The sequence below is a fragment of the Podarcis erhardii genome (assembly GCF_964252035.2).
Source record: "Podarcis erhardii genome assembly, chromosome: 13".
NCBI classification, from domain to species: Eukaryota; Metazoa; Chordata; class Lepidosauria; order Squamata; family Lacertidae; genus Podarcis; species Podarcis erhardii.
Genome location: NC_138502.1, coordinates 39,687,804 through 39,706,483, shown reverse-complemented (window position 1 = coordinate 39,706,483; position 18,680 = coordinate 39,687,804). Strand labels below are relative to the sequence as shown.

The following is an 18,680-nucleotide window of genomic DNA, read 5'->3' as shown; positions in this document are numbered from 1 at the left end:
TCAGACTATACATTTCAACAGCTGAATTTCCACCAAATGTCGGCAGGCAACAGATCTCCGAGAACAAGCTAAAGGGGAGCATTTCGAACCTAAAGCAACATGGAAAAGAAGGAGTTAACCAACATGGCTGCCACTCACCTGCGCCTGGCCAGGACCGTGTATACTGCAGAGACGCAATCCGCAGGGGCCTGGACTTCCACGAAGTAATATGGCTCCATTAACCGTGGGGTGGCCTGAGGAGGACAGAAGGAAGGAGTCTTTAGCATCAGCAGGTGACAGCAGCTTCTGGGTTCAGGAGCTCCTTCTTGTCTCCATTGCTACTATTAGCAGACAGAACTAATAAACATGCCCTGATCAGATTTGGGGGGTGGGGACTGGTTTCCAAGTGCCTTTTGCACAGCGAAGAGTTCCAATAGCTGCACATTACGAGGACAGGAGACAAGTTATCTTTCAGAGGGACGGCAAGGGAACTGCAAAGGCCAACTCAGAGGACAATACTGCGCCCATTTCCCTGCTGGTGCTAGTCAGCTGTGCCAAAAGAACAACCTTAAAGGAGAAAATCTGCTAGGATTTAACCTCCTTCCATCGGGCCTGTAAGGCAGAGCTATTCCGCCTGGCCTTTAATTTGAATTCAGCCTGATCTTTTATTTCCCTTCCCCTTTTATGAAGATCACCCGCTCTGAGACCCCAAGCTAATTCTCCCCTGGTCTCTTCGCTGGCCCAAGTAGGACCAATTCAGCCAGCTAGCCCTGGGGACTATCTAATGCTTATTTCCCCTAAACTGATTTTTGAATTTTATTGTTATTCATGTTTTTATACTGTATTTTATGCTGATTTTATAATTAAGTGTTTTTAATTTGTTGTTAGCCGCCCTGAGCCCGGTTTTTGAACCAGGAAGGGCGGGGTATAAATAAAATCTTCTTCTTCTTCTTCTTATGGCTGCTCAGCAGTGGGGACACGCAAGGCGCTGCAGGGTGGTTCTTACCATGAGGAAGGCAGAATACACAACCCGCCTGGCTGTTGGGATGATCTGCCCACCTCCCCGGTGCAACGGTTCCTGAGCGATCACAGCATCCAGGATCTTGAATTTCACATTGCGGATCACTGGAGTGAAAGGAAATAGAGGACACCGTGAGAGACGTGGGATTGGAAAGGTTTTGGCTGGCAAGCCTATGCTCAGGCTGCAGGGACTCCAATCCCGCCCACAGTGGGCAGCCAAGAAGCAGATAAACAAGAAGAGTTATTAGCGAGTAATTTATTCAATATTCACACAGAGAGGCAAAGGAATGCAGTCCTTCTGAGAATAATGGCGTTGCTCTGAGTAAAGTCCCACTCCTCCGTCTCTCCTATTATACGTCATCCCTGCGCCAGCTGATCTGAACTTTCTGTTCTACTACTCTCAATGCCCGCCTTGTCCTGGGAGAGGGGGGTCAGGAATGCTTTTCAAAGAAACTGAGTCTGTCAGCTGTCTCTCCTCTGGTTCTTCTTCTTCCTGCTGTTCCTCTCCCAATATTTCCCAGCTTCTCCCCTCTGCAGCCTCTGAACTCTGACCTTCTGCAAACCATTGCTGTAAATCTATATTGCTCTCCTGTTCTTGGGAAGGTTCAGGAGAAGGGGGGGGCGGTCCCCCACCATTCCTCCTCAGTCCAGCCCCTGACATCTACCAAGGAATTGCAGGAGACTTTAACCATATCCTTTCCCTTGTTATTTTAGGTGAGTCTCAGCTTAATAATAATAATAATTAATTTTATTATTTTTACCCTGCCCATTTGACTGGGTTGCTTCAGCCACCCTGGGTGGCTTCCAACAAATATAAAAGCATAATAAAACATCAAGCATTAGAAACTTCCCTGAACACGGCTGCCTTCAGATGTCTTCTAAAGGTTGTACAGTTACTCATCTCCTAGACATCTGAAGGGAGGGCATTCCACAGGGCGGGCGCCACTACCGAGAAGTCCCTCTGCCTGGTTCCTTGTAGCTTTACTTCTTGCAGTGAGGGAACTTCCAGAAGGCCCTTTGTGCTGAATCTCACATTCTAAAATTTACACAAGTGAACTTTCTGCTGCTTAGAGTCTTTTTTTTCTGAGGTACAACAGAGTTCAAAAGCCCCCTAATTATTCAAAGGCTTTTTGAATCGCGTTGACCACTGATAAAACCAAACACGAGCTAAACCTCTGTTTGCTTCTGTCTCCAATTTCTTTGTGCATTCCAGAACCATAGTCCAAATAAGAACAAATTAGGAAAAGGCTCTGGATTAATCTCTGGGAAAAGTTCACAAAAGCCTGGAGTCACTGTCATTTGAGACCCACTAAGATGCGACAGTTTCACTTTTGGTAGAAAACACAGCTTGGGTGGGATGGATCTGAAAATCCCTAGGACAAGTTAATTTTTCTAGATCTTTTACTTACACTCATCACAAAGGGGCCCTTCCCTGGTCCCCCACTGGAAGCCCTGCACGATGCTGTCCTTCACGGAACCCAAGAGGGTTTTGTCAACCTGTAAAAGAAGAAAAACACACATAGCAGCTGAAGTAGCAAGTAGCAGCAAGAAGTTAATCTCTGTGTGCGAACTGGAATATGTGGCACTGAAGCTCCCTCTGCAGAAAATTTACAGGCAGGGGAGAGAGTGGTGAAACATAGCCACAAGGTCAGTTCAAGGTCTCTTAGGAAGTTGGAGCTAAAAGGCTTTACAGACAGAGTGTCCTTCCTTTTTCACATCTGCTTGCTCTACCAGTGCAGCAGACCAGGTGACCTACATGCATCTCTGTGCAGGCAGGAGAAAGGCTGGCTTCAGGGAGGAAATGGGAGTCATCTCTTGGTCCAGCCTCAAGCCAAGACTTTCCTCAAATGAGTCTGCCTGGGTGGAGCGCAGAGCACGCCAGCGTTCTGGACTTGCAACATGTAGGGAGAAATTCTGAAGACAAATACAGCTTCTCCTAAGCCGTGTGATTCCCCCATGAGGATCATTTGCACAATTTATTTCAGGGTTCGCAGGATTTGATAATTCTTGGATGTGAAATCTCTTGATACTTGGGCTGCAAAACTGAAGTAGTCCTAGGTAAGAGTCATTTGATCACTGCAGGCTAAAAACCAACCCAAATCTCTCTGGCAGGGTCCTTACCTCTGAGGGCAGGGTGTCATCCACCAGGATGTTTGGTCCAGTAGCATCAGGCCCAAAGGCCCAGATGGAACGGGCGGCCAGCAAATCCCAGTCATATTTGGTCTGGAAAAACTCACCCAGCTTTTTCCTAAAGGGAAGAGATATGCAAACATTGAAGGAACTCAAGTACTAACTGGTTTAACCTTCTCACCAACCCCTCTCCAAATGTGCAATGAATCAATATCTGATAGACACTTGTCTACTTTCCCCGTACACATTTATTAGGTAAGAACATGGGTACGCAAACTAAGGCCCAGGGGCCGGATCCGGCACAATCGCCTTTTAAATCCAGCCCACGTTGTTTTTACATGCGTAGAATGTGTCCTTTTACTTAAAATGCATCTCTGGGTTATTTGTGGGGCATAGGAATTTGTTCTCCCCCCCCAAAAAAAATAGTCCACCCCCCCCCCCACAAAATCTGAGGGACAGTGGACTGGACCCCCGCGGGAAATGTTTGCTGACCCCTGGGTAAGAATGTACTGCTTCCATTGGAAACTTGACTGTAACCATTCTAAAGTATGAAACTGTTTTATATGGCTGTAATGTTTATTAAATTAATTGGCTAATCAACTAGAAACATTTAGGTCAATAAGTGGGGCCTTGATGAATCAAGACGTAGATTTGTTTATTTTTAAACTTATTTTTAATAGAAGTATTTTGTCTCTTCTGACTCCAAAGGCCTGGCTTTCTTAAGATTTTGTGCATTAGCAGGTTTCAGATAAGGATGCCCAATGCAAGCAAGAGTGATGAAGTCCCTCTCTTAAGGAGCTGAGATGAACTTCCCAGTGTCTGAAGGCAAAGAAAATGTGTGTGTGTGTGTGTGTGTGTGTGTGTGTGTACTTGTGTATCACAGTTAACTCTTCAGCAAACTCCATACCTGTTCCATGTTATCTGCACCACTTCATTCTCAATGTCTTCGGCCAGACCCTTTTCCAAAGGCTCGGCTATCATTGTGATCTTGTTCCTGGAACAGAAAGACATATGTCAATTCAGCTGGAGAGGAAGAGGTAAAAGCAGGTGACTGAATTTATGGGACTGGCAGAGATGACCGGCAGAATCCGTGACCAGAAGAAAGAGACAGTGGAGGAGGACTGGAAAAAATTTAAAATCTATCTTAAAAATTGTTGTAAAATTTCGGAATGTTAAGATGTCAGGGGATTGGACACTAAGAATTACAGCTATAAATCGAAATTTATAAAGCAGAAACTCTTTTTAAAGAGAATTAAATATAAAAATGGGATGAAGAATTGCTAAAAATTTTGAAATTTGGATGCAGTGAAGGGGAGGTTTGGGGAAGTCGCATTATGTTTGTTTTGTTTTTTCTTTATGTTGTAAAATCAATAAAAATTATTATAAAAAAAAAAAAAAAAAAAGGAAGAGGTAAAAGCAATGCTGGTCCGCTGGGAAACTGCTCTTCAATTTAAGCCAATTAAAAGTAGGAAGGCGACTGCTCTGGTAGTTTGAAATGGCTGTTTTCTTGTTCTGCTGTTAGGGGATAAGGGTGAACAGTTGTTGCCCCTTTCAACTCAAGATCCTTTAAAGAACTGAAGAGGGCCAATATATCTTCTCTTAATCATCTGCTCTCTAGGGCAAGAGTAGGGAACCTATAGCCCTCCAGGTGTTGAACTCCAAACTCCATCAGCCCCAGCTAGCAAAGCCAACTGTCAGGGATGATGGGAGTCATAGTCTAATGATATCTGGAGGGCCACAGGCTCCCTACTCCCATTCCAGGGTTTATTTTCCAATGGGGTTCTACCCAACAGGTCCCACCTTGTTCTACTGCATCTCCTGCCTCTGCAGTTTAGTCTGAAAGGAGCAAATTCGTTCAAAATAGCAACTGCAAGCAATAAAGGCCTGCGGACATAAACAAAATGCTTGCTTTCCTTCTAGGCAAAATTATACATCTTCTTCTGCTTCTGGAAAAATTGCCGATGGCAGCATAAAGAAAATATCCCAACCCGTAGGGATAATATGAACAGCTTGCTGAATTGAAAACAATTGCCACTGGAGGGAATTTCAAGTGGCTATCATGTCATGCTCCCTCCCAGGTTACGTGAAACTTTTTAAACACAGCATATCCAACTCTGGCTGCCCAAGGGTTAAGCCAGTTCATTCAGTGCAAGATGGTGGCTTAGCTTTTTTTGTAATAGCACCACACCCGTGGCTCGCATTTTAAGACTCTAATCAAAGATCTTACTTTTTATTGGGCGTCTCGGCAAAACACTTCAGGGAAGAGGTTTCCACAACCGTCTCGCAGAATGTGACAACAGGGTCAGCTACCTTTGAAAAGTGAATAGAAGAATGGGGTAGAGGTGACAAAAAAACTGAGTGATGGACCCAACCTCCCTTGTTCAACTCAGATGGGCAAACCAAGATGAAGATAGAAAACACCCCCCACCCCCCAAATCAACATATCAGAGTTAGAAAGAGAATCTTTTTTGTACCTTGATATCAATCTCCGAATACATTTTTCGCAGATCGTGCATTACACAGTCAAGATACAGCTCGCCTGTTCCCAAGATCACGTGTTCCCCAGATTCTTCCACCTGGAGGCACATGAACAAGATAGGCTTAACAAAACCGACAACCATTCAGAACTTCATATGGGCTGCATTAGAAGCTGGAACGTACAGCAGAATATGAAGGCTCGACTGAACCTTTTGGGGTAGATCAGAGTGCTGGATGCTGGGAACAAACAAGGAATATCACAGTCATCTTTTCCGAGTGTAGAAAAAGCCAGGCCCTAAGGAGAACAGCCCCGAATCCCTAGCCCCCACCCCCAATGGCAACCAGCAACTGATAATGTGCATTTAAGACAGAATCAGTGCACAAGGAAACACACGCCAAGTAATACACTCAAACTTAATGCCCACAACCCATGAGTATTGCTGTTTCCCACATTGTCGCTGTAACTACCGTATTTTTCGCTCTATATAAGACGCACCAGACCACAAGACGCACCTAGTTTTTGGAGGAGGAAAACAAGAAAAAAAATATTCTGAATCTCAGAAGCCAGAACAGCAAGAGGGATCGCTGCGCAGTGAAAGCAGCAATCCCTCTTGCTGTTCTGGTTTCTGGGATAGCTGCACAGCCTGCATTCACACCATAAGATGCACACACATTTCCCCTTACTTTTTAGGAGAGAAAAAGTGAGTCTTATAGAGCAAAAAATACGGTACATTTTGAGGCACCTATACAAAGCACATCCCGCTTTTCGACTTTGCCATACAGCAGAAGTGTAAAAAGCACATCTCAGCAAAGACCTACCAATAAAAAAGAAATGAAATGAAACAGAGCCTTGAGCTCCTGCCACGAATCTGGCCTCCCAGGTACCCTTGTCATTGGCACACGCCTCAAAGCTGTGCTTTTTAAAACTTTGCCCCAAGAGGTTTTCTGATTGCCTAGAATTCTGCCCTAAAGGGGACTTGATAGTGTGGAGAAGGAAAGTTGCAGTCTGCTCCCTGTTCCTACTGCCTCTCCATCCCACCCATCCAAAGCAATCGCACACACCTTGGTGGTGAGAGACGGGTAGCTCTTATTAACCTTACGCAGACCGTCCAGCATCTTGGGGAGCTCAGAGGGGTTGACAGGCTCAACAGCTATTTTAATGACAGATGTGGTGTTGAATTTCAAAGGGCGGAAGATCTGAGCCTGAAATAGAACAAGATGATAATTATCATAACCATAATCAGTATCTGTGTTCTGCCTTTCTTCCAAAGGAGCTCCAAGTGGCAGACTTGGGCTTATAACAGTGATCCTCTATGGCAAAAATAAGAGAATTTTGGTTTCATATGCTGGTTAGCAAACAGAGATTAAATCACAATTTCCCAGTTCAGATGAACCATGGTTTAAACAAACCACAACAGAAGCTGGAATGAGGGAGGAGGAGTGCGTGGGCCCAACACTTGTTCTCTGCTTAATAAACCATGATTTAGTAACCTGAAATTATGTTTTAACCAGCTCTATGCCAGCACAAGAACAAACTAGAAAAACAAATTACGTATAGATTCTTAAGGTCCTGGTCTACTCAACATTTAAAGCACACCTGAAGCTGGCCAATACATACACACACAGCTGAGGAGGAGCCTTTTATATAATTTGGCTAAAACAGACTGGATGGAAGAGCAGGCAAGGAGACAGTGTCAATGCACAGAATGCCACATTGGTCTGCTGCAGAGGGCAGGCACCATGCTGTTCTCGTATCTATTTCCGTTGCCCACAAGACAAGGGAGATGTTGATGACGGCTGCTTTACCTCTTCATTGCCTCTGGGCTCAGTGATGGTGGCTGTCTTCACAATAGGCTGGTCCACTCCCTCGATGAGCACCCAGTTGCCAGCAGGGACTCTGTTCACCTCTATGTGATACCTGAAATAAGACACATTGAATTGAAATTGAAGTACTTTATTGTCACTTGCACAACTTGTATACAGTGAGATTACACAAGCACCCCCCACTCAGCTCTCTTAGTCTTAATTTCCCCTCGTTTACTGACGCACACCCACCAAACCTGAAAGTCAGTTGCCCTGTTGTTATATTTTCATTCAGCAGCCTAACAGCCCACAGACAGAAACTGTTCTTTACCCTGTTGGTGTGACTAATCATGCTTCTATATCTTCTGCCCGAGGGCAGGAGATCAAGAAAGCGCCGGCCAGGGTGTGAGTCATCCCTGAGAATTTTCCTCACTCTCCTGAGGCAACGTTCTTCCGCGATGTCATCCAGCGGATTCACGGGACAGCCCATAATACACATGACTTCTTTACACCTTTGAAAAAGTCATGCTTCCCATCGAAGGAATACACTGTTCTTGGCTGTCCATAACCGTGACTTCTGCACATAGTGTGTGTGTCTGAACAGTTTGTCAGAAAGTGGGAAACCACTCAGATGCAGGCCAGCCATGTAGAGAGAAGAGAGAAGAGACAAGTGTCGTGGGAACCACAAACCATGCTAGCCCCAAAAGCAGCACAGCTCCTGACTACTGTTGGTCAAGCCCATCACACAACCTGTGCTCTCCCACACTCTGCAGCTACTTTCAACAACAGCAGAAATCCCAGACTGTGTGCTGGGTTTCACACTGCTACAGAACAACAAGCCCCTGTGTTGCAAACTTAACGCAACCAACAACACAAGCAACACGATGACCAGTATACTAGATAGCACTGCAATTCTTATTGCATAATATACATAATTTAGTACAACAAAAAATGTGTACACTTGTAAATTCTCTAATATATTTGAAATGAAATGAACACACGTCTGACAATCTTTGAAAGTCTGTAGAAGTATAAACAGTCTATAGTTGAAACAAAGTAATAGATGCTATCCTGTGGGCTAAGCGATAAAACTTTTTAGGCGTTCATGGTGCCAAAGTAGTAAGTGGATAACAACATAGGACAGTGATCCCGGATAATCTGACTGTTTTGCTGGAATCTTCTTCAGTACAACCCACAGGTTAGAAAAATGCACAAGAAGCAGTGGTCATAAGGATATGTAATAACATTGCTATTCACTTACTACTTCGGCACCATAAACGCCTAAAAAGTTTTACCGCTTAGCCCACAGGATAGCATCTATTACTTTGCTTCAACTATAGACTTATTATACTTCTACAGACTTTCAAAGATTGTCAGACGTATGTTCATTTGATTTCAAATATATTAGAGAATTTACAAGCGTACACATTTTGTTTTTGTTGTACTAAATTATGTATATTATGCAATAAGAATTGCAGGGCTATCTAGCATACTGGTCATCGTGTTGCTTGTGTTGTTTGCTGGTTTCACACTGCACCTGCCACCCCAACCTGCATGGAGAATGTGAAGCAGGGATCCCGCGTAAAGCCTTCCCCAGAACCGCCTACCTTGCTACAGAGATCCAGAGGCGCCCCACCGTGCAAATCTGCGAGTCCTCCTCATCTTCCAGGGTGTAGTTTTCTCCAAGGACCTTGACAGGTTGCCCCGCGTGGATGGTCCCACTCAGCACCCTGCCGAAAGCATGGAACTGGACCCCATCGTCCGTACTGTACATCTTTGTGGTGTGGCACATAAGCGGGCCCTTCCAGACAAAAGGTTTTGACAAAGATCAGCCTTCGTGCACCATGGATACAGACAAAGGTGTATGAAAACAGTGACCACGGTCCAGAGGAAAAACAGCTGCTTTTTGGATTTGAGTCCTGGAAATTTGATCGACCAAATCCAGACACTGCTGTCCAAGATGAGGCTGCCAATACAGGGCTGAAGGAACACCTGGGCCAAACCCATTAAGTTCATTATTCTATGGACTCATATACAGTGGTACCTCAGGTTACATACGCTTCAGGTTACAGACTCCGCTAACCCAGAAATAGTACCTCAGGTTAAGAACTTTGCTTCAGGATGAGAACAGAAATCGCGCAGCAACAGCGGGAGGCCCTATTAGCTAAAGTGGTGCTTCCGGTTACTAACAGTTTCAGGTTAAGAACGGACCTCCGGAACGAATTAAGTACTTAACCTGAGGTACCACTGTAATAACAAACCTGTGGCATTGTGAGTTGGGTGTAGAAGGCACTGGGGTCTCCAAAGAAACGTAGGAGCTGTTACAGATGTCTCAAATGGTTGTACATCAAACACATAAGACAGACAGATGTAACGGCAGCAGTTAATGCTTGTTATCCATAAGTCAGTCCTGGGTGAGGGCTAGGTCTGATTTTACCCTAAAGGACACATGTTGAGGAGAGCGAGATCCCCACAATTTCGTTGCCCGCCTGCTTTTCCTTTCAGCCTAGCTCCAATTCCAAACTCAAGCCCAGGGAAGCAACTTCACCAAGTTGCGCTCTCATCTTTTCTGCAGCCTTTTGAGGTCAGTGCCTACTGCAGCTCACCCACGAACAAGGGAAAGACATGAACAATCAAGGGTGGCTGCTGCCGTCACATCAAGCTTGACCTAAGACACTTAGCTCCTGACAGAATTTACAAAATCTATTCCTGGCACAGCCATGACAGTTAAATAGGGTTTAAGCTCAGAGTGCACACGCGCCTCTTTCCTTCCCTTCAGGCGTCTCCTGTTTCTCTGCCCCACTAGCTTGGGTGGCTGACAAATAAAACTTCAATGTTTGGCCACCCCTCCCATCTGGGTGCTCTTAGTCAATTTCAGCACAGATCATTCTTAGAAACAGTTTACACACGTTATAAATGCAGCATGGGAACACGTTGAAAATTCCCCATGTGACAGTGGCCACTGAGCGGAGATTCATTCGCATACACACAGGTTGTGCAAAGAGTGGTAAATAAAGTATAAAATTATACAGTCGTACCTTGCAAGTTGAACGGAATCTGTTCAGGAAGTCCGTTCGACTTCCAAAACGTTTGGGAACCAAGGCGCGGCTTCCGATTGTATGCAGGAAGCTCCTGCAGCCAATCAGAAGCTGTGGAAGCAGGGACGGATGTTTGGGTTCTAAAGAACGTCCGCAAACCAGAACAATCACTTCTGGGATTGCGGCGTTCGGGAGCCAAAACATTCGACTTCCGAGGTACGACTGTAATATGGATTACCGTATTTTTTGCTCTATAAGACTCACTTTTTCACTCCTAAAAAGTAAGGGGAAATGTGTGTGCGTCTTATGGAGCGAATGCAGGCTGCGCAGCTATCCCAGAAGCTAGAACAGCAAGAGGGATTGCTGCTTTCACTGCGCAGCAATCCGTCTTGCTGTTCTGGCTTCTGAGATTCAGATTTTTTTTTTTCTTGTTTTCCTCCTCCAAAAACTAGGTGTGTCTTGTGGTCTGGTGCGTCTTATAGAGCGAAAAATACGGTAGGTGATAGACCCTAAGCAACTGCATAGCTTAAAAAAATAATAATCTACACAGTGATGGACAAACCACCAAATCAAAACAGACGTACAGAACACTGCTTCCAAGTAGAGCAAAGTTCTGATTTAATACCAAACTTCCTTTTCTTACTGCCACGAGAAGAGCCTGTTGGATCAGGCCAGTGGTCTATCCAGTTCAGGATCCTGTTCTCACTGCAGCCAGTATGTGGGAAGCCGACAAGCAGGACTTGCCAAATGAAGGTCTTCATCCACAACAGCCCTGGGGGACCTTTGGCTCTCCAGATGTCGCTGAACCACAACCCCCATCAGCCCTAGGAAACATGGCCAATGGCCGAGGATGATGGGACTTGCTGTTCAGCAACGTCTGAGGGGAAGGAGCATCCCCTCTCCTGCTCGGAATCATGCAGCCAGGCTACTGCCATTTAGAAAGAAAGGGAGTTAGACGGAAGTCTTACATCAGGGTCACATTCGCTCATGGCCTCTCCCAGGTCCGAGTCAACTCCGCCTGTGTAGTTGTGCTCGATCTTGGTCTTTGCACCCGCTTTTGGGGAAGGGATATGATGCACACACATGTCCACAAAGCCTGGGAGAACAAAACTGAGTGAGGCAGCGGTTCAAAAACTGAAGTGGCATGATTTTCAGGAAGAGGAAGCCTGTGTTAGCTTTCAACTTTCACCTGACTTCAACTTTGTACCTGTAAGGAACACTTTCCACATTGATTCGTCTTAAGCCTTAAACACTGGAATTTGTTCTAGCGTGCGCTTTCTGTTCATGCAGCATGCTGACCATGAAAAACACAGGTCTGCAGCTGTGATGGATAAGGCCAGACAAAACTGCTATCTTCCAACTCTTCTTGAACTAAGCTAGTAGCTCCTGACACATGGATTCCTCCTGCTGTCTCCCCAAGATCAAACAACACGAGGGAGAGGATTTATAAATTAATAATTCTCACTCAAAATACAAAAACGTAGCATCATCCACTGTAACTGAGGTACAGCAAATATAAAGGCAGACTAAGTGGAAATACCATTTCTCATAACTTATAATTAGCCGGTGGAACTCATTGCTACTGGCATGAAACTCTCTCTAACATCCTTCTCCAGTTCTTATGATGCCATTAAGACTCACAAGCAGGAGGGTGCAGCAAATGAGAAATAAACACAATGGCTGCACTCTCAAGAGCCTTTTATCTTACCCTCCTCCAAGATGCTCATAAAGCAAGGTTGGGTTTCACAATACACACAAGTCTTTCAGAAGAAGTCAAGAGCCAAGATGTCCTGACTTTACCCTCACAATAGCCCTGTGAGGTAGCCACTAGCCCAAAGTCACCCAGCAAACTTCACAACCAAATGGGTATTTGAGCTTAGGTCTTCCCAGACCTAGATTGATACACTAGACCACCCTATTCTGGGTTAATATTGTCTTGAATAAAAAAGGCCAGTCTTTCTCACCCTGACCTAGTCACTGTGATCCACGTGATGGTCACCTCCAGATTTGATTACTGTAACGAGTGCAGAACGCCGTGGCGAGACTCCTTACAGGGTCCTCGCCGCGGGATCACATTCACTCGGTGCTATACCAGCTGCACTGGCTCCCGGTGGAGTACAGGATCAGGTTTAAGGTGCTGGTTTTAACCTTTAAAGCCCTATACGGCCTAGGACCCTCGTACCTACAGGACCACCTCTCCTGGTATGTGGTCCTTACGGTCTTCAAATAAAAACATCTTGGGACATCCTGGGCCACAGGGAGGTTAGGCTGGCCTCAACCAGAGCCAGGGCTTTTCGGACGTGGCCCCGACTTGGTGGAACACTCTGTTACAAGAGACTAGGGCCCTGCAGGACTTGACATCTTTCTGCAGGACCTGCAAGACAGAGCTGTTCCACCAGGCCTTTGGCCAAGGCACAGTCTGACCCCCTCCTTCTGTAATCCTCATAGAACTCTAGCCCAATGGTTGCCATTAATTTGACTCTGAATTTATTTTAGAATGAATTTATTTTAGAATGTATTTCAATTAATTGATTGTGATTTTATTTAAACAGTGTTATTTTTACTGTTGTTAGCCGCTCTGAGCCCGGCTTCAGCTGGGGAGGGTGGGATATAAATATTATTATTATTATTATTATTATTATTATTATTATTATTATTATTATTATTACCATCATCATCATCATCATTATTAAATTGCAATGCAGCACTGACACTCAACGCCAAAAAAGGGGTTTCCTCAAAATCCCTCAGCCAGAGGTAGCTTGTTTCAACACATGCCTTTGGCAGTCCTCTTTGGCAAGGAGATAAACCACACTGCGAGAAAAGAGAAGGACTATGAAGCCTACCTGTAAACTCCCCAAAAAACTTCTTGCAGACGAGCCTCAAGAGGGGGCGGATGTTGAGTTTCAACTCTTCTTTGGTCAGGTGGATCCCCAGTTCATCCAGAGTCCGGGGCAGGGTGGTGTCAACGTCCCCAACAACCTGGGGAGAAGCGAGGAAGTGAGCAGGCGGAAGATCGAAGCAGAGAAGGTTCCAGACCAGGAGCGGCTTAACTTTTTTTTTAAAAGCTTTTTTAAGCATTTGTTTAAATCTCTGCCTTAAAAAACAAAACTGGTGTAAATATGTACATTTTTTGGCAAAGGGTGTTTAAGGAGATAACAGAAATCACTAGGTTAAAGCTAACCGAAAGACCAGGGGTAGCATTGTTATCCATTTAGGATGGGCTAGAAGATTCGCAGGCAGTGAAGGACTTGCTCACAGATTTATTGACAGCTGCACAAAATATTATAGCTAGGAAGTGGAAGGGGCAAGCAGAATACAAAATGGAAGAATGGTATAAAGAGGTGTGGGATATAGCTATTAATGATAAATTAACATTTGCCATTAATATTTTATTTTTATATTCAGTTGGAAGCCGCCCAGAGTGGCTGGGGAAACCCAGCCAGATGGGCGGGGTATAAATAATAAATTATTATTAATTTATTATTATTATTAAGGCAAGATGGGGAATATGCAGGAGAAATGATTTTGAGGAGATATGGAGGGTGTTTGTACTGTTAAAATGGAAAGGGGTCAAACCATCGCAAGAGGTGTTGAAATTTTGGGAGGTTGGATAGTTACAATTTTTATTCTTATTTATTTATGATTATTACTTAGTCAAAATAAAATAAAATAAATAATAATAATTTTTCTTATTGTAATCACTATATTTTCTTGGATAAATACTCTGTGTATGCTTGTATTCACAGTCAGGAGTTATCCATCCACCCATCCATGGGAATCCAAAACATACCTGAGCTAGTATCTTGTAGAGAGGCTCAAGGATGAATTCCACAAAACTCCGCTGTGAACTACTAGTTGGGGCTTTTTTAGTGAATTTTCTCCTAAAAAACAAACAAGATCAACACCTGAGTGCTTCTAAAGACCAGTTAAAAAAGCCTTTCCCAGTGGCCATTATCTGCACGCTTGAGAAAATTTCTAATCACGGACCAGGAGAGGTAAACTGGAAAAAAGCATGTGTGTGCACGTTTTCATTCTCCTAACCATGGGGCGTAGAAACCTTGGGACGAATATGAATTATTACTACTAGAAGTGCCAATTTTTTTGCTCTACATTCCTCTACCTGAATCTAGATGTTGGGTAGTGTGAAACTGCATCTATATTTTTTCTCTTGGGATGACTACGTAGATGAGTTACACTCAGTGTCAGGAGACAGCCATATCTGGGATATGGAAGCCTTTTTTCAGTAGCACGCAACTTGACTTGCTTCCTGAAACAACCTAGAGTTATTTTCTCAGTCCACCTTTTTCTACATATGACATTGCTTGGTTTAAATATTATTCGGCACACCTGGGAGGTGTGCATATGCAAATGACTCACCTTTGAACAATGGGGTGATGCTAACGGAACTCTACAACATCCTTACACCAAACAGAAAACACCTGACTTACTTTCTGTCTTTCATCTCAGCATTTGGTATGCTTAAGATACTTGCTATTTTGGGTTGCTAATTTACACTGTTTAGGTAAAGCTGCAATGGAAAAGGACAATGAAGTAAGAATAAAAAGCAAGAGCTCCTTACGTCTTGGGGTTGAAGTAGATGTCTCCCCAAAGGCGCTTTGCAAACTCCTGGTAATTGATGTCTCCTAAAATGAACAGAAGGCAGGGGGTCCAGTTATACAGCTTTTGTGGCATATTTTTCACATGATTTAAAGCATATAGTGAATTTTGAGAGTCAGGCTGACAGTTTTATTTTCAACCAGGTTCCTTTAAAGCTGCATAATTCCTTCCATTGCATACCCAGCTTGGACCTGCCCTGGATATGCTCATGTTGCAAAAAGAAGCAATTAATTAGAATGCAGATTAGAACAGCGAGGACAGTACATCACTGCAGCTACAACTATATGGATGCTAACCAGTTCCTTAAAAAAAATAAATCACTTGAGTCTAAGAAAATTATAGGAACACAACATAAAACTATATAAATGGGTGGGGTACTGTAAACATAAATAGCTCTGCTCTCAATTATTACTTCACTTATGGCTACCTATTTAAATACTGCCTTCAAGCTGGTGTACAAAATTTCATAAAATACATTATCAGAACATAATGGCCATCCAATTCAAGCACGCCAGGTTCCCATCAAATTGTATAGCATAATTTAACTGGGGTCAAATCAGCAACTTGAGGGGAGGAGCAAAATCTGTTCCTACAAAACTCTATGGCCATCAAGGACAGATGACCCTGCTACCCCCATCCCAAATGTGTCCTGACCTTACAGTTTCCCATATAAGCAAATGTCTGCCACTCTCACCTTTAGGAAAAATAAAGCATTGCCCTTGGAAGACCTTAATGGCAGGTGCGAAGCTTGTCTAACCTCTCTGAGTCCTAACAGCATCCACTGAGAAGGACTTGATGAAGGTATGATCTATGTGGCGCAACAACAACGTCCCCCCCCCAGGAGTCCTCACAACACTTGATCTATCTCTGCCCACAGGCTCAAAAGAAATGGGGTGTGCTCCAAGCCAAGGGACTAACATGGCCCAATGTAGGAGACCAGAGGGGAGCAGCATTTATACATAGGCTTTTCATCAAGAGATGGAGAGATTCTTAACTAAACTGCATTGCTATCTTATAAGCTGTGTGGTAAAGCAGATCACAGCAGGCAATACAGTCTCAGTTACGACTAAGGAGGAGTGAATGGCAAGCATTTAGTTACATGGGAGAAAATAGTGCACCCAGGGACTAGTGCAAACAAATGGGAGAAAATAGTGCACCCAGGGACTAGTGCAAACAAATAGTGCAAACAACCCAGATCTCTGCCTCTGATGCCTCCAGCCATTTGCAGAGCCCCAGCCCTCCCCTAGAACGTGATGGAACCTTGAGAACTGGCAAAGATACGTTGCATACAGAAAAAGCACAGATGATTTTCAATGCGGAAAAGGCTACAAACATAGCAGACACATCCTCACTGCAAGGTTGTGTGAACCTTTCAGAAGGAGTCAAGAGCCAAGGTGTCCCCTGACATGCACATGAATATTTTGGCTAATGCTTACCGTACATGTCAGCATAGATCTTGGCAAAAGAACCCAGCGTGAAACAGATGCTGTACTGGGAGCTGGCAAAACAGACATTGCCCAGGAGTGGTGAAAGAATCAGATTCTCATCTGTGGAATACATGCTGCAAACAAAGAAGTGGTTTTAAGATAAGACAGAACCAGGCAGCACCACTATCAAGACACACACACATACACACAGGGAAAGGAAGCAGTTTCAGCTGCTACAATAACAAAGCATTTCAGAAAACTTCATTTATGAAGTCTAGCAACAATTTTGACACGCCAGGGAAACCGCAGCATTGACATTTACAATTAATCGGTTAAATGTAAATACATGTTTGATAGTTACATAAAAAAACCCAATTCTTTAAATGATTGAATGAATTAGGTCTGCCAGTTAGGCAGAGAGAACAAAAACTTTGGCACAATTAAAATTCCCCTTTAAGGAGTGATGGGGAAGAAATGAAAGTTTAAATTTCATGGAGGTTAGGTGCCTATACTTCAGTAGACTTTTACCTATATCCAACACTGGGACTTCTAACTTTAGCAAATATAAATCTAGGTAAATATTGGGGATTCCCTAAAAAAAAAAGATTAGGTGTAAGACTCCCCAAATTTGGTTGGTCTCTCTCTTTTTTATAGAGTGAGCTGGGTGTGGCTTTGCATCCATGGTTATATCCAATGGTGAGTGTCAATGGGACTAACTTAACTCTCAAAAGCATGTTATAAATGCTGGCATTTCTATACCTGATTAAGCCGTTGACTTCATCCACTATGTGCCGCAGCTTGTAGTAGGCATCAGTAGGAGGCAATTTCAGTTCCAGTATCAGCCGGTCAATCTTGTTAATGCACACAGTCACTGCCAGCCTCTCCTGCACTGCATGCTTAATCAACCGTTCGGTGTTGAGCATGACCTACGGAGACACACAATAGAAGATGATGCCAGGTGGGGCGTGAGGAATCGGGCGCTGACCCTTCCCTGCTGGGAGAGCAGCCTGCAGGAGCGTGTATGCTCAGCAATCAGCATGAGGTCCGCTTTTAGAAAATGTGTTTAATGCAACATTGTCTTCCTTTAAGCCTGCCCCATCCAATGACCTTTGACAAAAATAAAGCTCTTAATCACATGGGGAAATGAACATGCAGGAGAGGGAGGAAGATTAAATTTTATGGTGTAGCAGCACATAAATGCAGGGAGAAGCAGAAGATACCCCTTTAAAATGGAGGAAACTGGTGCTATTGAAAGGAGAAGGGGGCAATCTTTGGATGGGTCAATCTGAGATGGGGCAGTCCCTCTTGGTTAACAGAGAGGGCTATCGGTCTTCAGTGATACTAAGGGGAGGGGCATCCCTTCCTCGCTCAGAACAACCCTAATCGGATAGCAGTACATACAAGTTGCCCAACTAAGGATGTATTCATTGCGCTATTAACTGGTCCTACAAAACTTCATCCCACATCACTAGAGGTTACCAGGACATGGATAACTGTGCCCGTGTGCTGGTGAAAGGTGCTCTGCACCCCTGAGACTCAGTTGGTGATCTGTAGGAAACGATGGAACCAAACATTGCACAAGATAGGCAACGGCCACCAAAAAAACAGTCCTCACATCTTTCTCCATGTAACATCTAGAAAGAAAAATGGAAGTTGTGTGATGTCACCACACTTTTGAATTTTGCCCATCTTTACTCCATGGCTGCTACTTACGCATTCAGGGGAACCTGAAGCAAAATAACATCGTGTCATGTGGTTTGCTTATTAGTTTTTTTAAAAAAGGGTGGGGGAGACACAGGGCTCTTTTTCTTCAACACCAGAAATGGGGTAGGAGTGGGAGGACACTGAGAACGTGTGGCTTGTTATGAGTTTTGAGGGGAGACTCTTTGAAAGAATCAGTATGAAAATTAAAATAAAATATGTAATTTCAAGGATATGAAGGACAAACTAAACACACTTTAACAACAACAGCAACAACAACTAATGATTCTATTACTTTAAAAAGAACACCAACCAGAGCCAGACAACAAAAAAAACCTCATCAACAAGCAGCTGTTGCCAGATAGCTTTTCTTCATGTCTAGCTCTGCCTGCAGCCTCACTGTGATATTATAGGCCTTAAGGCCCCCTCTGAAAAATGCCTGGACTTGAAAGAAGGAAATCCCAAAAATTTCCTTGGCTGAAGT

At 44.0% G+C, this 18,680-nt stretch overlaps 1 protein-coding gene across 1 annotated transcript in view; it reads right to left on the bottom strand.

Annotated features, from left to right (window-relative positions):
* The window catches only part of EFTUD2 (elongation factor Tu GTP binding domain containing 2), a 29,256-nt gene that overhangs the window by 3,604 nt on the left and 6,972 nt on the right, over window positions 1-18,680 (bottom strand). The window contains exons 10-25 of the mRNA XM_081837699.1: window positions 17,255-17,421; window positions 16,505-16,629; window positions 15,031-15,094; window positions 14,242-14,332; window positions 13,295-13,430; window positions 11,417-11,544; window positions 9,018-9,211; window positions 7,414-7,525; window positions 6,670-6,810; window positions 5,604-5,705; window positions 5,357-5,439; window positions 4,037-4,123; window positions 3,121-3,247; window positions 2,409-2,496; window positions 986-1,104; window positions 139-233 (exon numbers count right to left, since the gene is read on the bottom strand). Of these exons, the coding sequence (XP_081693825.1) occupies window positions 139-233; window positions 986-1,104; window positions 2,409-2,496; window positions 3,121-3,247; window positions 4,037-4,123; window positions 5,357-5,439; window positions 5,604-5,705; window positions 6,670-6,810; window positions 7,414-7,525; window positions 9,018-9,211; window positions 11,417-11,544; window positions 13,295-13,430; window positions 14,242-14,332; window positions 15,031-15,094; window positions 16,505-16,629; window positions 17,255-17,421 (1,859 nt within the window). The remainder of the gene's footprint in view (window positions 1-138; window positions 234-985; window positions 1,105-2,408; window positions 2,497-3,120; window positions 3,248-4,036; window positions 4,124-5,356; window positions 5,440-5,603; window positions 5,706-6,669; window positions 6,811-7,413; window positions 7,526-9,017; window positions 9,212-11,416; window positions 11,545-13,294; window positions 13,431-14,241; window positions 14,333-15,030; window positions 15,095-16,504; window positions 16,630-17,254; window positions 17,422-18,680) is intronic.